This window comes from Brassica rapa, chromosome A01, assembly GCF_000309985.2.
Source record: "Brassica rapa cultivar Chiifu-401-42 chromosome A01, CAAS_Brap_v3.01, whole genome shotgun sequence".
Taxonomy (NCBI): Eukaryota; Viridiplantae; Streptophyta; class Magnoliopsida; order Brassicales; family Brassicaceae; genus Brassica; species Brassica rapa.
In genome coordinates this window covers 13,421,528-13,443,709 of record NC_024795.2, presented here as the reverse complement: position 1 = coordinate 13,443,709, position 22,182 = coordinate 13,421,528, and the positions used below count along the sequence as shown (strand labels likewise).

At 36.6% G+C, this 22,182-nt stretch overlaps 5 protein-coding genes across 8 annotated transcripts; 2 read left to right on the top strand and 3 right to left on the bottom strand.

The window, feature by feature from the left end:
• Positions 1 to 3,117: 3,117 nt before the first annotated feature.
• On the bottom strand, positions 3,118 to 5,203 carry LOC103828451. Its single transcript, XM_033275514.1, has 4 exons — positions 4,556 to 5,203; positions 4,300 to 4,365; positions 3,514 to 3,725; positions 3,118 to 3,418 (listed from the first exon to the last, which is right to left on the bottom strand). The coding sequence occupies exons 1-4, from the start codon at positions 5,201 to 5,203 to the stop codon at positions 3,118 to 3,120; spliced, it is 1,227 nt and encodes a 408-aa protein (XP_033131405.1).
• A 4,349-nt stretch (positions 5,204 to 9,552) lies between these two features.
• LOC103875438 (branched-chain-amino-acid aminotransferase 3, chloroplastic) lies at positions 9,553 to 12,205 on the top strand. The gene is made up of 9 exons (XM_009153959.3): positions 9,553 to 9,811; positions 9,893 to 9,975; positions 10,058 to 10,235; positions 10,580 to 10,759; positions 10,839 to 11,069; positions 11,148 to 11,264; positions 11,438 to 11,533; positions 11,653 to 11,765; positions 11,860 to 12,205. Exons 1-9 carry the CDS (start codon positions 9,683 to 9,685, stop codon positions 11,975 to 11,977), a joined length of 1,245 nt encoding a protein of 414 aa, XP_009152207.1. The 5' UTR covers positions 9,553 to 9,682; the 3' UTR covers positions 11,978 to 12,205.
• Positions 12,206 to 14,238: 2,033 nt separating this feature from the next.
• LOC103828462 lies at positions 14,239 to 16,416 on the top strand. Its single transcript, XM_033275510.1, has 4 exons — positions 14,239 to 14,858; positions 15,123 to 15,177; positions 15,289 to 15,754; positions 15,911 to 16,416. The coding sequence occupies exons 1-4, from the start codon at positions 14,239 to 14,241 to the stop codon at positions 16,414 to 16,416; spliced, it is 1,647 nt and encodes a 548-aa protein (XP_033131401.1).
• A 377-nt stretch (positions 16,417 to 16,793) lies between these two features.
• On the bottom strand, positions 16,794 to 18,486 carry LOC103875453 (probable pectin methylesterase CGR2). 4 transcript variants are annotated; one of them, XM_009153978.3, is made up of 7 exons: positions 18,279 to 18,486; positions 17,994 to 18,153; positions 17,872 to 17,911; positions 17,760 to 17,798; positions 17,307 to 17,684; positions 17,177 to 17,232; positions 16,794 to 17,106 (listed from the first exon to the last, which is right to left on the bottom strand). In XM_009153978.3, exons 2-7 carry the CDS (start codon positions 18,117 to 18,119, stop codon positions 16,954 to 16,956), a joined length of 792 nt encoding a protein of 263 aa, XP_009152226.1. In that variant the 5' UTR covers positions 18,120 to 18,153; positions 18,279 to 18,486; the 3' UTR covers positions 16,794 to 16,953. The 4 variants fall into 4 exon arrangements, with proteins under 4 accessions (XP_009152226.1, XP_009101240.1, XP_009101232.1 ...); XM_009102992.2 differs by having other exon boundaries at positions 17,307 to 17,681; XM_009102984.3 differs by having other exon boundaries at positions 17,994 to 18,143; positions 18,279 to 18,430.
• A 2,038-nt stretch (positions 18,487 to 20,524) lies between these two features.
• Positions 20,525 to 21,636, bottom strand: LOC103827518 (receptor-like protein 44). Its single transcript, XM_009103012.3, has one exon. The coding sequence runs from the start codon at positions 21,575 to 21,577 to the stop codon at positions 20,738 to 20,740; it is 840 nt and encodes a 279-aa protein (XP_009101260.1). The 5' UTR covers positions 21,578 to 21,636; the 3' UTR covers positions 20,525 to 20,737.
• Positions 21,637 to 22,182: the final 546 nt, after the last annotated feature.

Here is a 22,182-nt window from a genome sequence, read left to right as displayed (position 1 = left end):
GTCCACGTTGTTTAAAAGACTAACCCAATTCGTAGTTTGTCTTTTTAATATTTTCATTTTCCATCTTATGTAAAATTGTGAAATTTTGAAATTAGTGTAAAATTTTTTTGTCCTAATCGATCGGATCCATGATAAATTCAAAGGTTTTCGTCCAAATTAACAATTGCAAATGGTCCCCGTTCGACGTATAGATGATTAGATAAAAAACATAGTTGTATAGATATAAAAATTTCATCACGTTATATAAACTCATCATGCGAAAGGCGTAGGTCTTATCCTAGTAGTTTATTATAACAGATACAAATTCTCGTGAATTGTTATTAATGCCATGACCCCTTTCAAATTTACAAAGGTTGTGGAATATTTCTTCTGCTAAACTCGTTAAAACATACACTGGCCACTTCAACTCTCAGTATTTTATTTCCTCTGCGTTCTTTGTCACAAATGGAAAGTGAATAGTCAGTGGATCCGGGGACAAGTGTGTATACATGTGGGAGCTGAACTCCAAGAAACTGCTTCAGAAACTTGAGGGTCATACTGAGTCTATCATGAGTGTTGCTTGCCACCCTACAGAGAACTTGATCGCGTCCGGCTCACTCGACAAGTCTATAAGAATTTGGACACAGAAGAAAGAATGAAACATGAATATCTCTTCAAAATCCGTCTATGTAAACATACCTCTTCAAGTTGTAATCGTCAAGTGCTCACTTTCTTAGCTGAGTCTTCGTATATTGATTCTAGCTTCATTATATCAAAATCCAGTTTTGGTCTGGTTTAGAGGAACTAGACTCAGAACTATTCAGATAGGTCTTTAGGCAAATAAAATTTCTTTAAATGACTTGAGAAGGCGAACACAAATCATATTAGGTACATGTTTTCCCTATTCAGTTGTATTTGTCAATCTATTGTCAAGTTTCTTTTTATTGTCACGATTTTATGGTCTAAAGTGTATCGAAGTTGAGGATTGTTCATATGAATAATATTGTTGATGAGGCTTATGGGTCAAAGTATATATATAGATGACTGTATATAGATAATGTTTGGAAAATTGGTTTGGTTGGGCCTTGATGATTAAGCTTATGGGCCCTTGGTTGTGTGTCCTGTCCTATTTTCCAAATTTTCACTTTTACTATAAAGCCTGTAGAAATAGGAAAGTACTGAATATTTTTTGTGTGTTTCATCGTGAGTCTAAAGCTCAGTTTATATACAAGGAGACCTAGCCGACTTTACATTGAAGATTATCTCTAATATATTACATGTTTATCTCAACTAAATACATATTTATCCTAACAGTCTCCCTCAAATAGGAGCATTGCAAATGCACAATTTGGACATGAGATGGTTAAACTGAACTTTCCCCAACGTTTTAGTGAGAACATTGGTTAACTGCTCCTTAGTACCAATGTACGAACACGTAATCATTCCTTACTTCAAAGCATCACGAACTCAATGGCAATCTATCTCGACATGTATTGTTCGCTCATGAAAGACAGGGTTCGAGGCGATATACAAAGCTACCGTACTATCACAAAAGAGACAGGATGGAGTCCGTGGCGCAAAACCGAGATCAATGAGAAGTTGTCGTAGCCATTTGACCTCACGTGTAGCAATTGACATCGCTCGATACTCTGCCTCAGATGAAGAATGAGATACCACATTCTGTTTCTAATTCTTCCAAGACACCGGAGAACCTCCAATCATGGCAACGTACGCAGTAAGAAGCCTTCTTGTCAAGGGACACGCCGCCCAATCGGCATCACAATAGATAGATAACTGCAAGTCACTGTCTGACTTGAGAAAGATCCCCTGACCAGCCGTACCTTTGAGAAAACGAACAACACGATAAGCCGCCTCCATATGCCTCTCTCGCGGCTTCTGCATAAATTGAGAAAGTATGTGAACTGAGTAGGATATATCAGGTCAAGTGTTCGCAAGATAGATGAGTCGCCCGAAAAGTCTTCTATATCTTGTTGGATCAGTAACAAACGCACTACTATCTGTTGCTAGATGGTGGTTATGTTCCATAGGTGTTGCGGCCGATGGTGGATCAATAAAACCAGTCTCTTTTACTATGTCCATAGCATATTTCCTTTGACTTAGCACAAACCCTTCTTTCCCTCGAGCAATCTGTATGCCAAGGAAGTACTTGAGCTTCCCTAGATTCTTCATGTGGAAACACTCACCAAGATACTTTTTAAATTTCTGAATCGCTTCACCATCATTACCACATATGATCAGATCATCAACATAAATTAACACCCGTATCTCCACGTTACCACGGGAATAAACAAACAAGGAATAGTCAGAATATGATTGAGAAAACCCTGCACGAACAAGCGCTTTGGTGAGCTTCTCGAACCAATACCGAGGAGCTTGCTTCAACCCATAGAGAGACTTATGTAACCTCAATACTTTATAAGGCTCAGAATGTGTTAGCCTTGCGGAAGCTTGATATAAACCTCTTCATGTAAATCTCCATGAAGAAAAGCGTTGCGCACATCCATCTGGTGAACTTCCCAGTTATTTGAAGCAATTATTTTCAAAAGACTTCGAACAGTAGTCATCTTCGCAACAGGCGCGAAAGTCTCATCATAATCAGCTCCTGCCTTCTGTCGATTACCAAGCATAACTAGTCTTGGCTTAAATCGTTCCATTGTCCCATCTGCGTTATATTTTATCTTGAAGACCCACATTGTTCCCAAAGCTAACGCCCTGGTGTTAGATCCATTACACTCCATGTGTGAGACACTTCAAGCGCATCCACTTCTTTGTATATTTCTTTTGTCCAACGTTTTTCCCTCAGGGCTTCCATAAAACACTTAGGCTCACTCTCTGCGCATACAGCTGCAACAAAAGCTTTGTCGCCAACATAGTATGTTTCGTCAAAAATAAGCTCAGTGAGAGGACATAGTGTGTTACCTGTGACTGGGTCGAAATAGACGCCGTAGGATTGATCAGAGGTGAGAACGCGAGGGGTACTATTTCTACACACTGCATTGTCGATGATGAAATCATTCAGACGAGTAGAAGGTGTCTTTACTCACTGCCCTTGACCAAACGAAACCTCTGATGTAGCTACAACATATGAATTTACCACTTATGTGGGCTCATTCCTCTCTACAGTACTTCGGATCCTATCTCTATTATTGCAGGATCCTGAGAGGCTGACACCACACCCGGAACTTGCTGCGATACTGACTCACTGACATCACCACTATCAGTTCCAACTTGTGTTGTAGGGCGAGTTACCTTGCCACTATCAGTTCCAACTTGTGTTGTAGGGCGAGTTACCTCGTCACTACTCCCCATGTTTCCAAGTAACTCTGTTTCGTTAATGAGGAAAGCATCAAGATTTTCTTCTATTACAGGAGAAGGGAGCATGTCCGACAATCCCTTTGCAAAAGGAAACTCATTCTCTCTAAATATCACATCGCGAGATACAAAGAATTTCTTCTTCTCCAAGTCATACAGCTGTCATCCCTTCTTCCCAAAGGATATCCAACGAAAACACACCTCCGGCTCCTTGAGGCAAACTTGTTCTTGTCTCGCAGCTGTTTATGAGCGAAACATAAAGATCCAAACACACGCAAATCAGAGTAGGAAGGAACTGATCCAAATAACAACTCGTGGGGGCATTTTCTGTTGAGAACCTTGGTTGGTGTAAGGTTTATGACGTGTGCTGCTGCTAGAACAGCCTCCCCCCAGAACTTAATCGGCATACTTGCCTGGAAAAGTAAGGATCGTGCAACGTTTAACAAGTGATGGTGTTTTCTCTCCACCTTACTGTTCTGTTGTGGAGTCCTTACGCAGAAGGTTTGATGAACTATCCCCCTATTCTTGAAGAATGACGACATGCACATGAACTCGCTGCCATTGTCACTTTGAACCTTCTTTATCGTTTCCCCAACTGTATGTCGGCATAGGCACAAAAATTCTCTACTACTCTCTTCACTTCCGACTTCTCAAGTAACAAAAACGTCCATACAGTCCGTGACAAATCATCTACCATGGTCAAGAAGTAAAATGCTCCATTTGAAGCTTGCAAACGATAAGGTCCCCACACATCAATGTGAATTAACTCAAAACACTCAGTAGTTTTATTAGAACTTTCAGAAAAAGAATCTCTAGTTTGTTTAGCTTGACAGCAGACCTCACATGAATGCAAATTCGAAGAAACACCAACACCAGAAAACAATGGTAAAGAAGATAAAACTGAAAACGTTGGATGCCCCAACCGACGATGCCACAAAACTGAATCCTCAATATTAACAGTCTTGTTATAACTCTATCAGATCTGACATCCGTAAAATAGTACACCCCATCGCGTTCTTCACCTGCTCCAATCAGCGTCCTCGAACACCGGTCCTGCAAAACACATGCATATTGTATCGGTGAAAAACGCGAAACAATTTGAATGTTTGAGTAACTTTGATACTGAAATCAAAGAACAATTCAGGCCTGGAACATATAACACATTATATAATGAGATGTGATTGGACAATGGCAACAAGCCCAATTTCTTTGAAACTGTAGTACTCCCATCTGCAAAGCTCACGTTACACGGTGAAACATCTTTGAGATTGACAAGAAGACTGATATCTCCAGTCATATGATGTGATGCTCCTGTATCAATGATTAAATCACCCATGTCCTTACCAGACAGCTTATCGGAAGAGTTTGATTTGTTGTTGTTGATGATTTGAGTGATCGTTCTCCACTGTTCCGGAGTGAGCCCAGGTGTGGAGGCGGTTGTTGGATTAGCAGACGTTGCATATGCTACATTCGACTGTCCACTGCCCCGAGATAAACCATTACTGCGACCACCTCCTCTTGAAGAACCTCGAGTTCCTCTTCCTCCTCTCTCCGTAAACCATTCTGGATACCCAATTAACTGCCAACATGTACACTTATCATGGCCCGTTCTTCCACAGTTTGAACAGGTTCGAACTCTTCCTCCGCTTTGCGATGATTGCGAGACATAGTCATCATGCAAACCACCCGCCACTGTTCTCGAATCAGAATTACTTCCTTGACGCCTACCAACAAAGCCTACAGCCTCCTGTTGATGTTCTCGAATCTTAGCAGAGTTCAAACAATCCTCCTCACGTACAACTTTATTGTAGGCTTTTCTGAGATCAGGCAGAACATATGCCTCGATAATTGCTGTAACAACATGTCCAAACCTGGACTCATCTAACCCCATAACAAATTGATGAACTCTCTCATCTCTCTTTCCTTCTCATACAAGGCAGCTGCGTCACACGTACAAGCTGGTGGCAGTCTATACGTCTGAAATTCCTCTCACATCTTTGCTAGACGACCGTAATAATCAATCACAGCCTCTCCGTCCTGCCTACACGAAGCCAACTTGGACATTAGCTGATGTACTCGTACCTTGTTCCCTACGGAAAACCTTTCTTTAAGATTCTCCCAAAGTTTGTGAGCATTCGTTATGAATGTCACAGTTGATCTTACTCGTGGATCGATTGACGTTCGCAGCCATCCCACAATCATTGAGTTTACACTCAGCCACGACTCCAGATGAGAATGTCCCTCCGGCGGCTTCTTGAGTGTTCCATCAATGAAACCAGTTTTTCTTTTGGCTTGGAGAGCGTTCATCATCTCCGTAGCCCACTCACTGTAATTCTCTCCTTTCAATTGAACAGAAGTGATCAAAGCACCTGGATTATCCGCCGAGAATATCAAATAAGGTGAGTTCTCACTCTTCTCCCCGGTCACGCCGGTAACAATTCCCTTTTCATCTCCCATACCTTCGCTGAGAGTTACGACCAAGAATAATCAAACAAGCAATCGATCATTTTTGGAAATTAGATCTATTGCTCTGATACTATGTAGAAATAAGAAAGTACTGAATATTTTCTATGTGTTTTATCGTGAGTCTAAAACTCAGTTTATATACAACGTGACCTGGCCGACTTTACATTGAAGATTATCTCTAATATATTACATGTTTATCTCAACTAAATACATATTTATCCTAACAAAGCCTTTGCTTTTGCTGTTTTGCAGCATGGCTTTCTGTTTACATGATTCAACAGAAGCAGTTTTTCCTAAAGACCGAGCCATGTTTGTGTCTATCACAAAACAGAGAAAGATCAAAACCTAGCTTTTAGACTTTTAATTTAGTTCTTGAGATTGTGTTCATATCAAATAAATAGAAAAAATATATTTAAAAGAGTAACGGTTGAACTCAAGATTGGAAGAGTGGATAGGTCGTAATCTTGTAGAAGAGGATAGAGGATGGATCATAATCAATACCGGCATAATCGCAGACATGGAAAAGAGAAGAAACCATAGAGTGATATGTTCAAATCATTTGGGTTTGTATCTCCTGCCTTCTCTTATACTAATGTTTGATTTTGTTTCCCTTCTTCACTTCACTAGTCTGTAGTTCAAACAATTCGAAAAGCCTTAAAGATAGTATATATAGAAAAAATAAAGAATTGATCACCTCGTTAGTAATTTGAAGATAGACATAAAATTATTATCGACTAAATAATAAGAACAGAGTCGGGCTATCTTTCTCATTTAAATGTTAACTTTCTTACTAGTTAATTTAGGTCAAAGTTATCCAATGTTATCGGCTAATCTTGTCAAGAAAACAAGCGGGTCCCTCGAGAAATTGGCAAATCTCAGTGGTGGCATCATTATCCCACTCAGAGGATAAACATAAACGAAACACACGTTTTATATTGGAGTTCAGTTACGTAAGTAGTTGGTTAATAGACTTTTCAGATTGAGATAAAGAGAACACTTTTGGTCCTTTTCTTTTGTTTTTGTTAATATAAGCATTTCCGGTCTTTTTTTTTACTTATGGGAGTTAACGCAATGTAGATGGTTGGTCAATCAACATTTTCTGTCATTTTTCTTTCGCTTTACAAACATTAACAAACATTTTTGGTCTCTCCATGTAAAGTCTAACAACGACAGATATATAATATTTTTCGTTTGTCAACTGACAACTACAAAAGAAAAGTAATCTGCCTCTCATTATCTTGCATTATTTTTTAAAAAAAATATTACAGATCACACTTATTTTTTTCTGTTCAACTAGTATATTAATTAAAAAGTGAAATAACCAAAACCAAGATGATTAACAATTCAATCCGACTTAGAATTCGAATAAGTCAATAAATTAAGGTAATATTAGAATTTGACCTGCACGTACATGCTGATATTTATAATTTATTTTAAAAATGTATTTCTATTTTAGTGTTATATATTATGTAATTCTATAATATTATTGTTTATATTTCTTATTCGGCATTATTAACATATAGTGATTTTTTTAATATATTTTACTTTGTTATTAAATTTTATTACTTACTAATATATTTTTGAGTTAGGTACAATAAAATGACAATATGAAATATCAAATAGATAACCTAATTCAAAATATGTTTCTTCTTTAATTTATACATTTTACTTTTTTTTTTGTCATCAACAAACATACATTTTGCTATAATACGATTTTTAAATTTATTTATTTATATTATAGAAAAGAAATATGTTTAAGATAATTTATATTTACATGTTGTGTTTAAAAAGTTATATTTTAACATATATTATTTTAATATATTATTGGATTTATTAGTAAAAATGTTTTGTTTAAATAATATAGTCATATTATTTTAGTAAATTTTATACATAGTAGTAGCATCTATCATATTAATGGAGAATTTTCATGTTTAGCACTTTGTTGGTTTTATTATTCATGTTTACCATCACTGAAGAGACATTTTCAAAAATACATTCTTCATTAAGAGGCAAAAGACTCTTATACACTTACTATATATATATATAATAAGTAATTATTTAAATAAATAAAAATAAAAAAAAAATTAAAATTTTTTAAAATAGTGTTTTTTTTATGGTTTAGAATTATACTTTTTCAAATTCTAACTTTTTTTATAAATTTCGAACTTTTTTCTCCATATTTTCTTTTTGAAATTCAAAAGTTCTTTTTAAAACTATTTTAAAAATTTTGTAAAGTATTTGTTTATATATTTATTAGAACCATAAACTCCACATTCTAAAAACCATATCTCACCTCAAGTCTAAATCCTAAGTCTAGATTATTTAACCTTAGGATTTTAATGTCTTTTAAAAGTAAGGGTATAAGTGGTTAGGGTAAAACTGAAAATATTATTATGAATGTAGTATTTTTGACAATTTTCTAATATTATTTAGTAAATTTTATTGATATAAGATATTTTTTGGATGTTATGATATTAAGTTTTCTTTTTATTTTTAATTAAGATTTCAGAATATTAGATTGCTTTAAATTTTACAGCATATATAGTTTATTTTCTTGTGGTGCATTTCAAAAACTTATTTATTATTATCTATAATTTTATCTTTTGTAAAATTTGAAATACTATCATTAAATTTGAATATTCAATTTTATATTTTATCAATAAAACTTACACTACTATTTTGAGTTTGGAAGATTACATGAATTATTAATTTGTTTTTGTTATTACATTAATACATTATTTTATAAAATATATTTTAAATTTTGGTAATATTTTCTATTTTTCTCAATAGATTTGTTATAATTAAAATTGAATATATATATATATATGTATTAAAATTTGATTTGCATTAATATTTTAAATGAATTACTAAAATTTCATAGTTTTCTAGTAACATATTTTTTAAATAGAATATGAAATTAAGGTTAATATATACTGTTATATTTTTGTATATAAATATTTTAAACAATATATTGTTGAGAGTTTCAAAATAAATAAAAAGATAATATATAGTTGTAAATATAAGATTTTATATTACTAATTATGAAATTAATTAATATGGGTTAAACCTACTGTGGGGGTTGCACATTAAAAACCTGTTTAGATTACTAAATTGACTAGGTGTTTTGCCCGCACATGCAGACATAATCATCTTACAAATACTTATTAATTTATGTCTAATTTATCCAAAAAATAGGCAAAATAAGTTATTATCTATGATTTCAAATAGTTAAATCAAACATCAAATTATTTATATATGTCAAAAAAACATTCATCAAAATATATACTTATTATTGTGTTAAAGTTTTTAAGCACTCATATATTAGAAATAGTTTAGAAAATATGTTAATATAAATGTTTTTTGTTTGACTAATATTTAAATATAAATTATTTTATACCTTAATTTTTTTAACATTATAATAATAAATATTATTTCCAGATAGCAACACAATATATATAAGATTTTTTTTATATATTTTCATATTTTTATTATATTACTTTATAATTAATTATGTCATATAACATATAAATTTAACATTATTAAAATAAAATTCGTGTGTAATTATATATAATATTTATTATGTGTTTTGTGTAAATTAATAAATACTCAGTTAAAAACTAATAATAAAACAATCTATACTATTATTTATGAAGTAATTTAGTTTACTTGTCATGTTTTCCATAATTTTAGGCAATTTACTATTGAATATGCTTACTATGGAGAACATTATAAGTATAGATTATATATTATTTAATTTGAGAAACAAATTAAAAACTTGAAAAAAAGGTGTTAGGGTAAAAAGAGAAGCTGAAAGGAAAACGCACATAGCCTCCGTCCGTCCGTCACCCATTACATTACAGACACCCAAAGAGAAAGAAGAAAGAAGAAAGACTCCAAACGAACGATGGAGAGAGCTACACTTTCCCCGAGTCTTAATCAAAGTTACCTTCTTTCTCCTTCACGCGCCTCCACCACGCGCCTCCACTCATTCTGCTTCTCTCGGAACTTATCGCCATCGACTTCCTCCATCAAGGTCAGCTCTTTTTTTCTCCCCTTTTCTACACCATTCATTCGATTCCATCTGACCTCATTTCTCGATTGTATTTATTCACAGCTTCAGCGTTCTTCTTCCTCTGTCTCTTCAAGTGGAGTCTCCCTTACTCGGTGCAACGCCGTGCTTTCAAACTCTTCTTCCAGGTTTGTTTTGAATCACTATCAGTTTTCTTTTTGTTTTGTTTTGTTATTGGTGACGAGAATGGTTTTTTTTGATGTGGAGTAGTAAGGATGTTACTGAACTAGCCGACATAGATTGGGACAACATCGGGTTCGGTCTTAAGCCGACCGATTACATGTACGTCATGAAATGTAACCTTGGGGGTGAGTTCTCTAATGGTGAGTTGCAACGTTTTGGGAACATTGAAGTCAGCCCATCTGCTGGTGTACTCAACTACGGACAGGTTTTTGTTTCCTTCTTTCTCAAAGTCCTTTCCTTTACTGTGACAAGTTTCATAGAACGAGCTTAGTCTTTTCTTTGGTAGTAGAAAAGCCTTTCATGAGAATATAAAGTATGTCAGATTCTTGATGCCAAAGTGTAATCATCCGTTGACTTTTGTTTTCTAGTTGTGTCCTTTAATATAATGAGAGCTTAGTCTAATATGCTAATCAATAATCTTTTAGAGGAGTTCAATGGATTTGTTTTCCTAGATTCTTGACACTGAAACACAATCTGGCCATGAAAAGATTGGAGTTTATGATTATAAAAAAAAAGTCTTATCTGTGTGTTGTGTACTTCTGTTTGTAGGGGTTGTTCGAAGGGATGAAAGCTTACAGAAAGCAAGACGGTAAGAATATCCTCCTCTTCCGTCCTGAAGAGAATGCCACACGTATGAGATGTGGTGCTGAGAGGATGTGTATGCCTTCTCCTACCATTGACCAGTTTGTCGACGCTGTGAAAGCAACTGTCTTAGCAAACAAACGTTGGGTATGCAAATCAAGTTATTACAAAAAAGTTTTGTTGGCTGTTTTGAGTTAATAATATGATTCGATGTCTTGTTTTTCAGGTTCCACCTCCAGGTAAAGGTTCCTTGTACATTAGACCGTTGCTAATGGGAACTGGAGCTGTTCTTGGTCTTGCTCCTGCACCAGAATATACTTTCCTTGTCTATGTCTCTCCTGTTGGAAACTACTTCAAAGAAGGTGTGTCACCAATCAATTTGATTGTGGAAAGTGAATTTCACCGTGCAACACCTGGTGGTACCGGAGGTGTTAAAACCATTGGCAATTATGCTGCAGTAAGTCAAAGTTGAAGTCGCTAACATCTCTTTGGACTGGCTTATGTACTCACTCACGCATAACAACTTAAAATGTAGGTACTAAAAGCACAGTCTGTTGCGAAAGCTAAAGGATATTCCGATGTATTGTACCTTGATTGCATCTACAAAAGATATCTTGAGGAGGTCTCCTCATGCAATATCTTCATTGTCAAGGTAGAAGAAAATCAACTCTTTCGGTATTCAGTGATGCCATATAGAGTCTAGGAGATGTCTCAGTGGCACCATCTTAATTTGTGAAGACTTTTGCAAAACATCTCAAGCTACTAATTCTCTTATAAAGAAACCTTTTGACCAAATCGCTGTTGCTTGCTTACTCTCTTTGCCAGGATAATGTGGTCTCTACTCCTGAAATAAGAGGAACCATCTTACCAGGGATTACAAGGAAAAGTATAGTTGACGTTGCTCGTAGCCAAGGGCTTAAGGTAATCTCTCTCCCTTTCCGCAGATTCTCAACTCTACTCACATCTTTAAAAGGTGATCATAGTATCACAACTTGGTAGTTGCTAGTGGTCACAGAGAATGTTTATCTGGTATCATGCAGGTGGAGGAACGGAATGTGACAGTTGATGAGTTACTAGAGGCGGACGAGGTTTTCTGCACTGGAACCGCTGTGGTTGTCTCTCCCGTTGGAAGCATTACTTACAAAGGCAAAAGGTAACACAAAGACTGTCTTTTTGTATCCTCATTTAAACAAAAACCAACCAATAAAGTGGGGTAAATCTTTTGCCTGTTTTTTTTGTTTACGCAGAGTATCGTACGGAGAAGGTAGCTTTGGACCTGTCTCGGAGAAACTCTACACCGTTCTGACAAGCTTGCAAATGGGTCTGACTGAGGATAACATGAAATGGACTGTGAATCTCAGTTGAAAAAAAAACAGGCAAAGGCATTGTTTTCTCAATATGACTGTTTAGTTTTTGTTTATCATTTTAATGAAGCCTGCGTTTCTTATTCGTGAAACTATAAACTGGTCGATTTTAAAAAGTGGAAATCTTGCAACTTAGCTGCTTCTAGATCAACCGATGTTGTTACCTTGTACCAAAAAACTTGTAGTTGTGTTTGAAGCCACCAATATAAATAAATTTCCGGTTCCTATTTTTAAATGTTTCAAAACCGGTGTACCAGCGGCCGGGTCAAATCAAATCAGCGCATCTGAAAACAATTGGGCCTTTAAAAAGATCAATCTTACTTGATTGGGGTTTTTATACAATTTTAGAGTTTAAACATCTCATGATTCTCATTTCTCTGTTTCTTTGAGTTATTTAACTCTCAGTCTTTACTAATCTTGACGAAAATTGCTGGATATTTTCCCTAGAATTTTGGAATACGTCATGTGAAATGAAGAAAAATACAGAGAATGATATTGACCATGAATAAAAAAAACACATATTACAGATCAAGTTTATGTCTGCGGTTGCCGGTAGAGAGATTATCGTAAGGGGATAACCTTACACCATGTACATCAAGAGATTATAAGAGGTTCATGGGCTGGGTTTCACAGGATTTTAATCCAAAAAGAAAATGAAAAATGGGTTATTTTAAGTGAACCGGCCCGCTGGAGTGATCCCGTGTGAAGCGAGTTCACTACACGTGTCGGTACCGTATTGGCTTGACCTTTTTCAGATGTCGACGCGGAAAATGCACGCCTCGCGTGTTTCTCCTCATTTCCTCTTCTCTTCCAAAAGCTAGGGTTTTCTAGTTCAGAGGCGATTTTTGTAGCGACTACGATCGAGAGGTCGTTTTTCCATCAAATCGACGAGGGAGAGTGTTCTGATCGACTTCACCGTCCTTTGTAATCCTCTCTCTTCTCAGTCTATTTTTTTTGTTAGGGTTGAAAAGCGTCGATACGAATTTGAATTGGGGGTTTCTCCTCCAATAGAGTCTGGAAGAGAAATCGCCTCTGGGGTTTGTTTGTTAGGGTTCTAAATCGAGTCTGAGAGATTTCTATTAGCTGAAATCGATTAGAGGGTTTCTTTTTTAGAGTTTAATAGAGTCGATATGAATTTGAAAAGGGGGTTTCTTTGTTAGGATTCGTTTGTTCTAATAGAGTCGAGATATCTGTTTGGGTTATCAGAATTTTTCATTAGTTTGTTCTAATCAATTCGTTTTGTGGTGCAGATGGATCCCTCAGAAGAACAAAGACATTCAAAGCAACAAAAGGAGTACTGCGACATGTTAGGCTTCGTGGAGGATTCACAGTACGGTATTCCAATACGGTGTGCTTGCGGTGGGAGAATCATTGACGAGGTACGGGGGAAGGAAGACTACGACAGTCATCCTGGAAAGAGGTTCTTCACGTGCATAAACTATGAAGTTAGTATATTTTCCTTAATCTATGTCATAAAAATTTATGAAACTCGAACTGTCTCTAATATTTTGTTTTCTGTTGTCAACAAGGATAATGGGTTGCACTATAGTCATCCTTGGGTGGTTGGTGTCCAGGAGGAGATGGAAAGGCTGAGGAGGTTATCAAGGGGGTGTCGAGTCTCAATTACCAGATTGAGAGCCTGGAGGTAAATACAATAGCTTGCTTTATTTCTGTTGCTTTAATCTATATGTCCTCTATTAATATTAATGAGTAACACTGTATTCTTGTTGTTTCCATGTTCAGGAACAGGTTCGAAGCCTCACCAGTCCAGGTCGGTACCCTAGAGAAGGTGTGCTTCGACTGAAATAGAGAGGTAAATGTTCTAACCCATCTCTAGCTGTGATGTAGACTGTAATGTGTTTGCGTGAATTGATAACTAGAACTAGAAGAATTGATAACTAGAACTAGAAGTATTTATTAGTAAGACTAGCCTTGATAACTAGAACTAGAACTAGAAGTATTTTTTAGGAAGCAAACTAAACTGAACTAGAAGTATTTATTAGTAAGACTAGCCTTGCTCAGAAAAGTAGAGTGGAATTAAATATGTGTTTAAGTAGTTGATAGTATTAAGTTGTTGATTTGATGTGTATTTAGTTCTCTGTGTGGAGTAGTTGTTCTCTATTAGGTTTTATATTCAATGCTTGGCTGGTTGAATTTAATTTAGCTATACTACCTTCGTGAAAACAAGTTTAAATAGAGAACCAAAACCCCCATTATCTTAAAAAATATACCTAAACCATATCTAAAACATAAACCAAAACCATGGAACCCTTTTCCACACAAACTTCCGGTTTCATTTCCCTACTAGCTTCGCAAACAAGTCCATTCCCTAACTGCGACCCTCCAGAAGCAGTAGCTAACTCTCCTGGGTTAGTGAAACCGGCTTCCAAGAGGAAGTGGACAACTAAAGAGGACCTTGTGCTCATCAGTGGTTGGCTGAACACGAGCAAGGACCCTATTGTCAGTAATGAGCAGAAGATCACCTCCTTTTGGAGGAGGATAGAGGCGTACGTGAATTCTAGCACTCTGCTCACTGGCAGCGCTCCAAGAGAGTGGGGTCAGTGTAAGCAGAGGTGGGGAAGGGTCAACGAGCAAGTGTGCAAGTTTGTAGGAAGCTACGACGCGGCTTTGAAGCACCAATCAAGTGGTCAAAATGATGATGATGTGATGAAGGCTGCCCATGAGATTTTCTTCAATGATTACCAAGCGAAATTCACCATGGAACACTGTTGGAGGGAACTGAGACATGATCAGAAGTGGAAGTCAGTTTTGAAGTCAAGAGATGGCGGGAAGGAGAAAACGAAGGAAGCTGAACAGGTAATGGCTGAGGACGAGGTTAGACCAGCTGGTGTTAAGGCTGCTAAAGCAGCCAAACGCAAGAGGCACGGGAAAGAAGCTGCATTCGATCAAATAGAGACCATCCTGGCTGAGAGAAAAAAGATCTCCCAGCACAAAATCCTACAACTTCTACTAGCCAAGATTGAGACTGATCTAACCCCTAACGAAATAACCCTGAAACAGAAACTCATATCTGAACTCCTTGATTGATTTGGTTAACTTGCTTGATCGAATCTCTGTGTTTTCATTATTTATTTCCCTCAATAGGTGTAGTAATTAACTTATGTTGTCACGTTATTGTTGTGCAGGTTGCTTTGTCAGGAGTTGCAAGATCACGGGTTGGTGTCTGTTGCTGTCTCACGGGTTGGTGTCTGTTTCTGTCTCTCGGATGCTTTATGTCTATCGGATGCAGTGTAGTTTTTTGTTGGTTTCTACACTGATGTTGCTTTGTTACACGGGTTGTACTTTGTTTAGGCGACGTTTTCGAATGCTTTTTGTCAGGACTATTTCAGTGAAAATCCTACATACACACACGACTTGTTTAGGCGACGTTTTCGAATGAACAAGTCATTGTTCCTTCGCATTGTCGAACGTCTAGGTAATGAAGTTCCATACTTTCAACAACGGAGAAATGGTCATGGAAGGAACAACCTATCTACACTTCAAAAATGCACTTCAGCTATGAGAATGTTGGCTTACGGTCGTGCCGGAGATGCGAATGACGAGTATCTCCGACTTGGGGCAAGTACTGCAATTTTATGTTTGGAGAATTTCGCGGAAGCGATAATACAAGTGTTTGGAGATGAGTATCAAAGAAAACCAACACCTGAAGATCTTCAAAGACTACTTGATTCTGGAGAGGCACGAGGGTTTCCGGGAATGATAGGCATCATCGATTGTATGCATTGGGAGTGGAAAAACTGCCCAACTGCTTGGAAAGGTCAGTTCACACGTGGTTCGGGAAAACCGACAATTGTCTTAGAAGCCGTGGCATCACAAGATCTTTGGATATGGCACTCATTTTTCGGATTACCAGGTACACTCAACGATATCAATGTTCTTGATCGGTCACCGGTTTTTGATGAAATTTTACAAGGTCGAGCTCCTAAAGTGAAGTTCAAGGTGAACAACCACACTTATCGTATGCCCTACTATCTTACCGACGGGATTTATCCTAATTGGGCAACATTTATCCAATCCATCCCGCTTCTTCAAGGTCCTAAAGCAGTGGCATTTGCAAAACGTCAAGAATCGACCAGAAAAGATGTAGAACGGGCATTTGGAGTCTTGCAATCGAGGTTTGCAATTGTTAAAAACCCTGCTCTTAAATGGGACAAAGAAAAGATAGGAAAGGTAATGAGAGCCTGTGTCATATTGCACAATATGATAGTAGAGGACGAAAGACAAGGATACATTCTAGCTAATACATCTGAGTTCGAGTCAGGAGAATCTAGCCGAAGTTCGAAGGTGACAAGGAGAGAAAGTGTGAATGTTGATATGCTTAACATTCGCAATCAGGTTCGGGATTCACAAATTCATGAGCGTCTCAAAGCTGATTTAGTTGAAAATGTATGGGCAAAATTTGATGATCGTAGTGACTAATCTTTTGTATGTTCTTGAATTTCCAATGTATTGAATAAAACCTTTTAAGAAATAATTAAAAATATTTAGTAAGTTTATGAATTCTCAATGTATTGAATTACAACTTCTTTAAAAAAAACAATTTTTTAATTTTTCTCAAAATTTGTTTTTTTTCCCAAAAATATATTATTTTATTCGTATGAACCCGAACTTGAGGTTCATTGATGGAGAACCATATATGAGAGGGTTCAACACTGTTCATGACCCCACCATTAAATACATAAAAAAATCCAATGAACCCCAAGGGGGGTTCATTCATGTACGTTGGGTTCATTGATGTACATGCTCTTAGATTCCACTGCTTTAAAGATGACAAGTGTTCATGTGGAGACTATTGGTGACAATGATGGATTTAAACTCAATAGGGAAAAATTGTGTTGATGGGGGAATACAAATGGCAAAAACTTTGTTACAAAATACAAAGGAGAATATCGATTATGCTATTTTGTTTTTCTTCTTACGTGTGAATATGGTTTAGTGTGGAACAGTGGTGGCTGATTAATGTAATGGCTTGAGGTGGAAGACTTGGCAGGCTGGTTTGTATGATCCTTTGGAAGCAGCTTGTTCAAACTTCTTGTTTGGTCCTTCGTTTTCTTCTAAGCTTGTCTGGACGAAGAATCGGTTCCACCATGATGCGCTACGCATTTTAGCCTGCAATAAGAAAGATTAAGAACTGCCATTTATAAACTAACAGAGAGAGCACAGGGTGTAGTAAACTTACGGGACGTCCGAATTTAGACAATTCAGCAACTTTAGCCTTTTGCTGACCAGGGAGACCTAGAAAAGAGTCGAAGTTCAAAAGTTAGAAACCAAAAACTCGAATGATAATTTTTATTACTCTCAGAGTTTACCTGCAAAAAGAACCACACCATCTGAAGCAACTCTAGCAAGTTCAGGGAGGGTCTTGTTAAGGTACTTAGGGGAGAGATAATCGAGAGCATCTGAGACGATGACAAGAGAGAAAGATTTGGGCCTGTAGGGGAGAGGGAACTTGATATCAGCGACACGGACAAGGCCTTTGCTGACAAGACTCTTGCAGTGAGAATCAGCATCCTCGATGTCGTAAGGTTCGACACCCCAGGCTTCAGTGTCATCCTCTTTCAAGAGAGTGGAAACGACAGAGCAAGTCTCAGGGCCTACGTGCAAGACCTTGCGCATCCCATCTCCATAGGCCTTCTTAAGAAGAGAAACGGCTCTTTGGACTTGTGATGTGCATGAGTAGTCACCTGCTAAATTCATCAAAAAAAGCTGATAAGATAGATGACTCAATGCCAGATGAATTCACATGTATTGAAAATGAGAACCTGAAACTTTGCTGACTTCTTTGACACTTTTAAAGATTCCTGCATTCCACAAGAAAAATCACTACTTAGATGCAAAAAAAGAAAGACTTATTGAATATACTATATAGAATACCTGGACCACTGTAAGCATACCAAATGAGAAGGCAAGCCCCCTGGAAATTGATTATTAGATATTGAAAAAAAAAAAAAGAAATTGAAGGAAGATCCGATAAAGGAGGAAGGAAGGAAGGATACAAGAAGAAGAAGGCAAATAGACAAAAGAGGAGAAGAACGAGACTTGGAGTGGGAAGCTCCTCCAGCAAAAGGGAAGCTTCCACCTTCTCCTACACGCCGTGTTGAACCTGCTTGCCTTCTCGCCATTTTTATGATCCCAGAGAGCTCAACCTATTCGAATCTACCAACCATTAATAACGAATTTCATCAAAAAACTAATCAGATTAACGCATAGATCCATCAAAGAAGACCAATAAGCTCCTGAAGAAATCGACAAGAAGAAGGAGAAGAAGAGAGAAAATCTACCTCTTAGATCAAAAATTATACAGAAGAATAAAACAATGGTGTTGGGATCTGAGATCCGAGAAAATGCGCTTTTCTCACTTGAATCAATTTACTAAAGTAAGAGGAGGAGAAGACGAAAAAGAAGAAGCTTCGCAAAGTGTTGTTCACTCCTATATATGATGCGCTGTTTCCAAAATGACGCCCCATTTTAACTTAGCTTAACCAAACCCCTTGCCGTTTTGTTCATTTGTAAACGACATACAGTTATGTATTTGTTATTAGTATCGATTATTGAAACAGAGATTACGCAACTCAATGGAAGCAATTTCACAAACAAAACTATTCTTCACCCGCTAACTCTTTCATCCTCATCTTATCTTCACCTCTCTACAACTTCTTCAAGAGTCAATTGAAATGCTTCCACCAAGTTAGAATGAAAGATGGAACTAAAGTAGGTATCTATTTTTACCTATATGGGTAGATCTAATATGAATCCAATACTGTCATTAATAAGCAATTTTCTGAATAAACAATCAACTCATACATTTTAATAGTAGTACATGTGTACCTTAAAGTTATAAACATGATCCTTGACGGGTTATCAACCAACTTACCCAGCAGGAAGGATGGACTGGACTCACTTGAGTGTAATATCTAAAGTGGTAAGAAGCTGCCTTCAAACACCTAAGAGTTGAGTTTCAAACTTGACAGTTTGATTAAGAGAGTTTTGAAGCATTTTGAATTATACCGCTCGCTCACTGCAGTAGAGACCGGTCCGGTCCTTGTTAAAGCACTTGTCAAAGTCCATTTTCCCTAACCAAAAAAATTTCAGGAAGTAGACTAAATACATGCTACTTTAGAAGCTGGTGAAGATAGTTACTAATGGAGCAAGAGAAGAATGATCCATCGGTTTATGTTTAACTGTCGAACATTTACGCAGGTCCGGTTTGTGGAAACGAGCAGAAGAGCTGAGAGAAGCCATTAATATGATATTATGATTTGGAGCTATAAAGCAACGAGGCTGCAGCTGGATGAGATTGTGATTTAATTCGGTTTAGTCTTTGTAAATGTAAGGTGCTAACACCCATTACTTGTTAAAGAAGGCTAATTGAAATTATATATATATATTTATTCATAGTTATTGAATTGAATATTCGTAACATTATTTTAACGGAATTTGTAACATTATTGCACTGAAAATTTTATAAAATGTATAGACGGAAGAGTGATTTACCATCCTTTTAATTTCAAAGATATAATTAAGACTAGTTTTTCAAAATAAATTAAAAATCATGAGACGCTTTTGTTTAAAATAAAGTAAAAATCATGAGACTCTTGGGGATGATAATGATTTATCTGACAGTCCACTGGCATGAACGTAGTAACCAAATCAGTATCGGCTCCACCTGTCGCTCACAGAGTCGCAAGTACCGGCGTACCGCACCGTTCCTAATGTATTTAGAATTTTAACGCTGTATTTAGAAAAGGACTAGTCTTTTAAAATTTTACATATATCAAAAATTAAATATACTCATTTTTAAGAAGTTAATACTTTATTTATTTCACAATGCATTCCACTCATATACTCATATTTAATTTATATTTTATTGTTAAAGCAAAATATATTAATTAAGCTTTCTTACATTAATTTTTAAAATATAAAAGGATAATTAAAACATCGATTATTTAAATTTAGAGTGAATGTATAATTTTAATATTCTTGGTTTATTATTTTTGCAACTGTGGTTTCTTACAAATATTTTGCTCAGTACGAGAGTGTATGCTAAACAGTTTTTAACAAGATATTTAATAACTGGTTGTGCTAAACAGTTTTAGGTATTCTTTTGTGGTTTGAATGATTTTTTTTTCAGATATTTGGTAATAGACTTATAATTTTTATTTGATAATTTATTTTTTGGATTGGATTTGATAATCAATTGATTCAAAACAGATTTTATGTAATATATAACATTGTCCAAAATCTAAATATTATTCAAATATGTCTGATAGAAATATTTACAGGTATCCAAAATATTTAAAGTAAATAATTTTTTTTAAAATATCTCTATGAGTTTTAGTTGTTCAAGAACTACCTGATCGAAAATATTTAATCCTAAACTCTATTCAAAAATATTTCTAAAATTAAATAATATCAAATTCAGATTTGAACCAGTTTGGATTCAGAATTTAGATTTAGTTTTCTTCAGTTCTGTTTTTGCTTCACCTTCTATAATAAGACTAAATTTACAGAATTTACTCGAAAAAGATGTTGAATACGATAAAATAAATATGAAAAGTTGCAAGTTTGTTCTTAAAAAAATCTTTAAAAAAAACTTTCGAATAACAAAAATCCCAAAGAACGAATATACCAAAAAAAACTCACGCATACCACCAATTGATGAATATTGGAATCATCTTGTTTCAAAAACAGCCGTGATTAATTAATTATAACATTTTAAGAAAAAATCCTTAATTAAAATTTAGTAATCAGGCATTGATTGACTAATCTTGCCTTCTTCTTCAGCAGCCATCTTCTTCTCAGTGATCCTCAACCAAATACAAACACCTGTGAAACTAATCATCAAGCTCACCACTCCACTTCCAAGCCCTATCCCGACGATCGCCATCACCGATAAGCCTTTGCCCTTCACCATATCCTGCAACGGATACCCGTACAACCCCTTGTTCCCCACGAACGAGCTCGCGTTAAACCTCGGAAAACTCCCTGTCCTGTTCGACAAGTATGTCGGAATCTGGCCGGAGAGTTTGTTGTTCGACACGTCAAACGCAGACAGCCTCGCCAAGAGTCCTAGCTGCTGAGGGATTTGACCGGAGAGCTGGTTATCATGGAGGTCAATGACGTTCAGGTAAGCGCAGAGAGCTAACTGCGGAGAGATTTCGCCGGAGAGACGGTTTGATGAGAGGTTGAGTACGGCGAGGTTAACGAGAAACTGTATCTCCGGCGGGATGTCACCGGAGATCTGGTTTGACGATAGATCCAAGGACTGGAGGTTGGTGCAGTTGGAGAGAAACGGAGAGATTGAGCCGCGAAGTGAGAGGCTAGTGAGAGAAAGCTTATAGATTCTGCCATTGTTACAGGTGGCGCCAGGGAGGTAAGAGGTGAAGCCGGAACAAGGGTTGGAGAAGACGTTGTTTGTCCAGTTCCGGAGATTACGCGCCGGATCCTCCAAGCTTTGTCGGAGATTCTTCAAACACGCCTCGTCGTTTGGATCAGCGGAAGCTAAACGCCGTGCCGTTTCGAAGCTTAGTAAAAGGAGAAGGAGTAACCGGTAGCTAATAAACCGGTGACTCCTCGCCATCTGTTTCCGTCGTCGTCAGAGAGATTTCGCGAAGGTTGAAGAAAAAAGTGGAGTTTCCATGTGACTGTCAACGAAAAAGGAAACGGTTGCAGAACATTTGTACTTGAGAAAGTGCGTTGTGTAATAATACGGCGCGTGTTAGCATATCGTGCGTAGGATAGAAGTGGAACTTAAATGGAGGGATTAGATTGAATTGATTGTCCTGGGGCTGGATGTGATTAATTATACATTTATACTGCTGTTTTTCAACTTTAATTATTCTTTAAATGTATATACCAAACACACACTCATGCTTAACATCTTTAATCATGCCATCCAATGTCTTAAAAACAAATTTTAGATTTAAAATAAGCTTATAGAATACTGTATCTGTATTGTAGATAGATTAAATTATTTATGTATATAGTTTTATTTAATCAAAATGGGTTAAAAAGGAAATCATAACCCCCCCCCATTTACTTTTCCGCCTTTTTTAGAATTTTGTGGTCCAGTAATTTGAATGCATGTGTTCATGGTATTGCAGGTCAAACAAGTTTTTTTCTTAAGCCACTAAACCAATGTCACAAAAGAAAATCGTGAGATGGTGCTTTACACTATTTCACCTC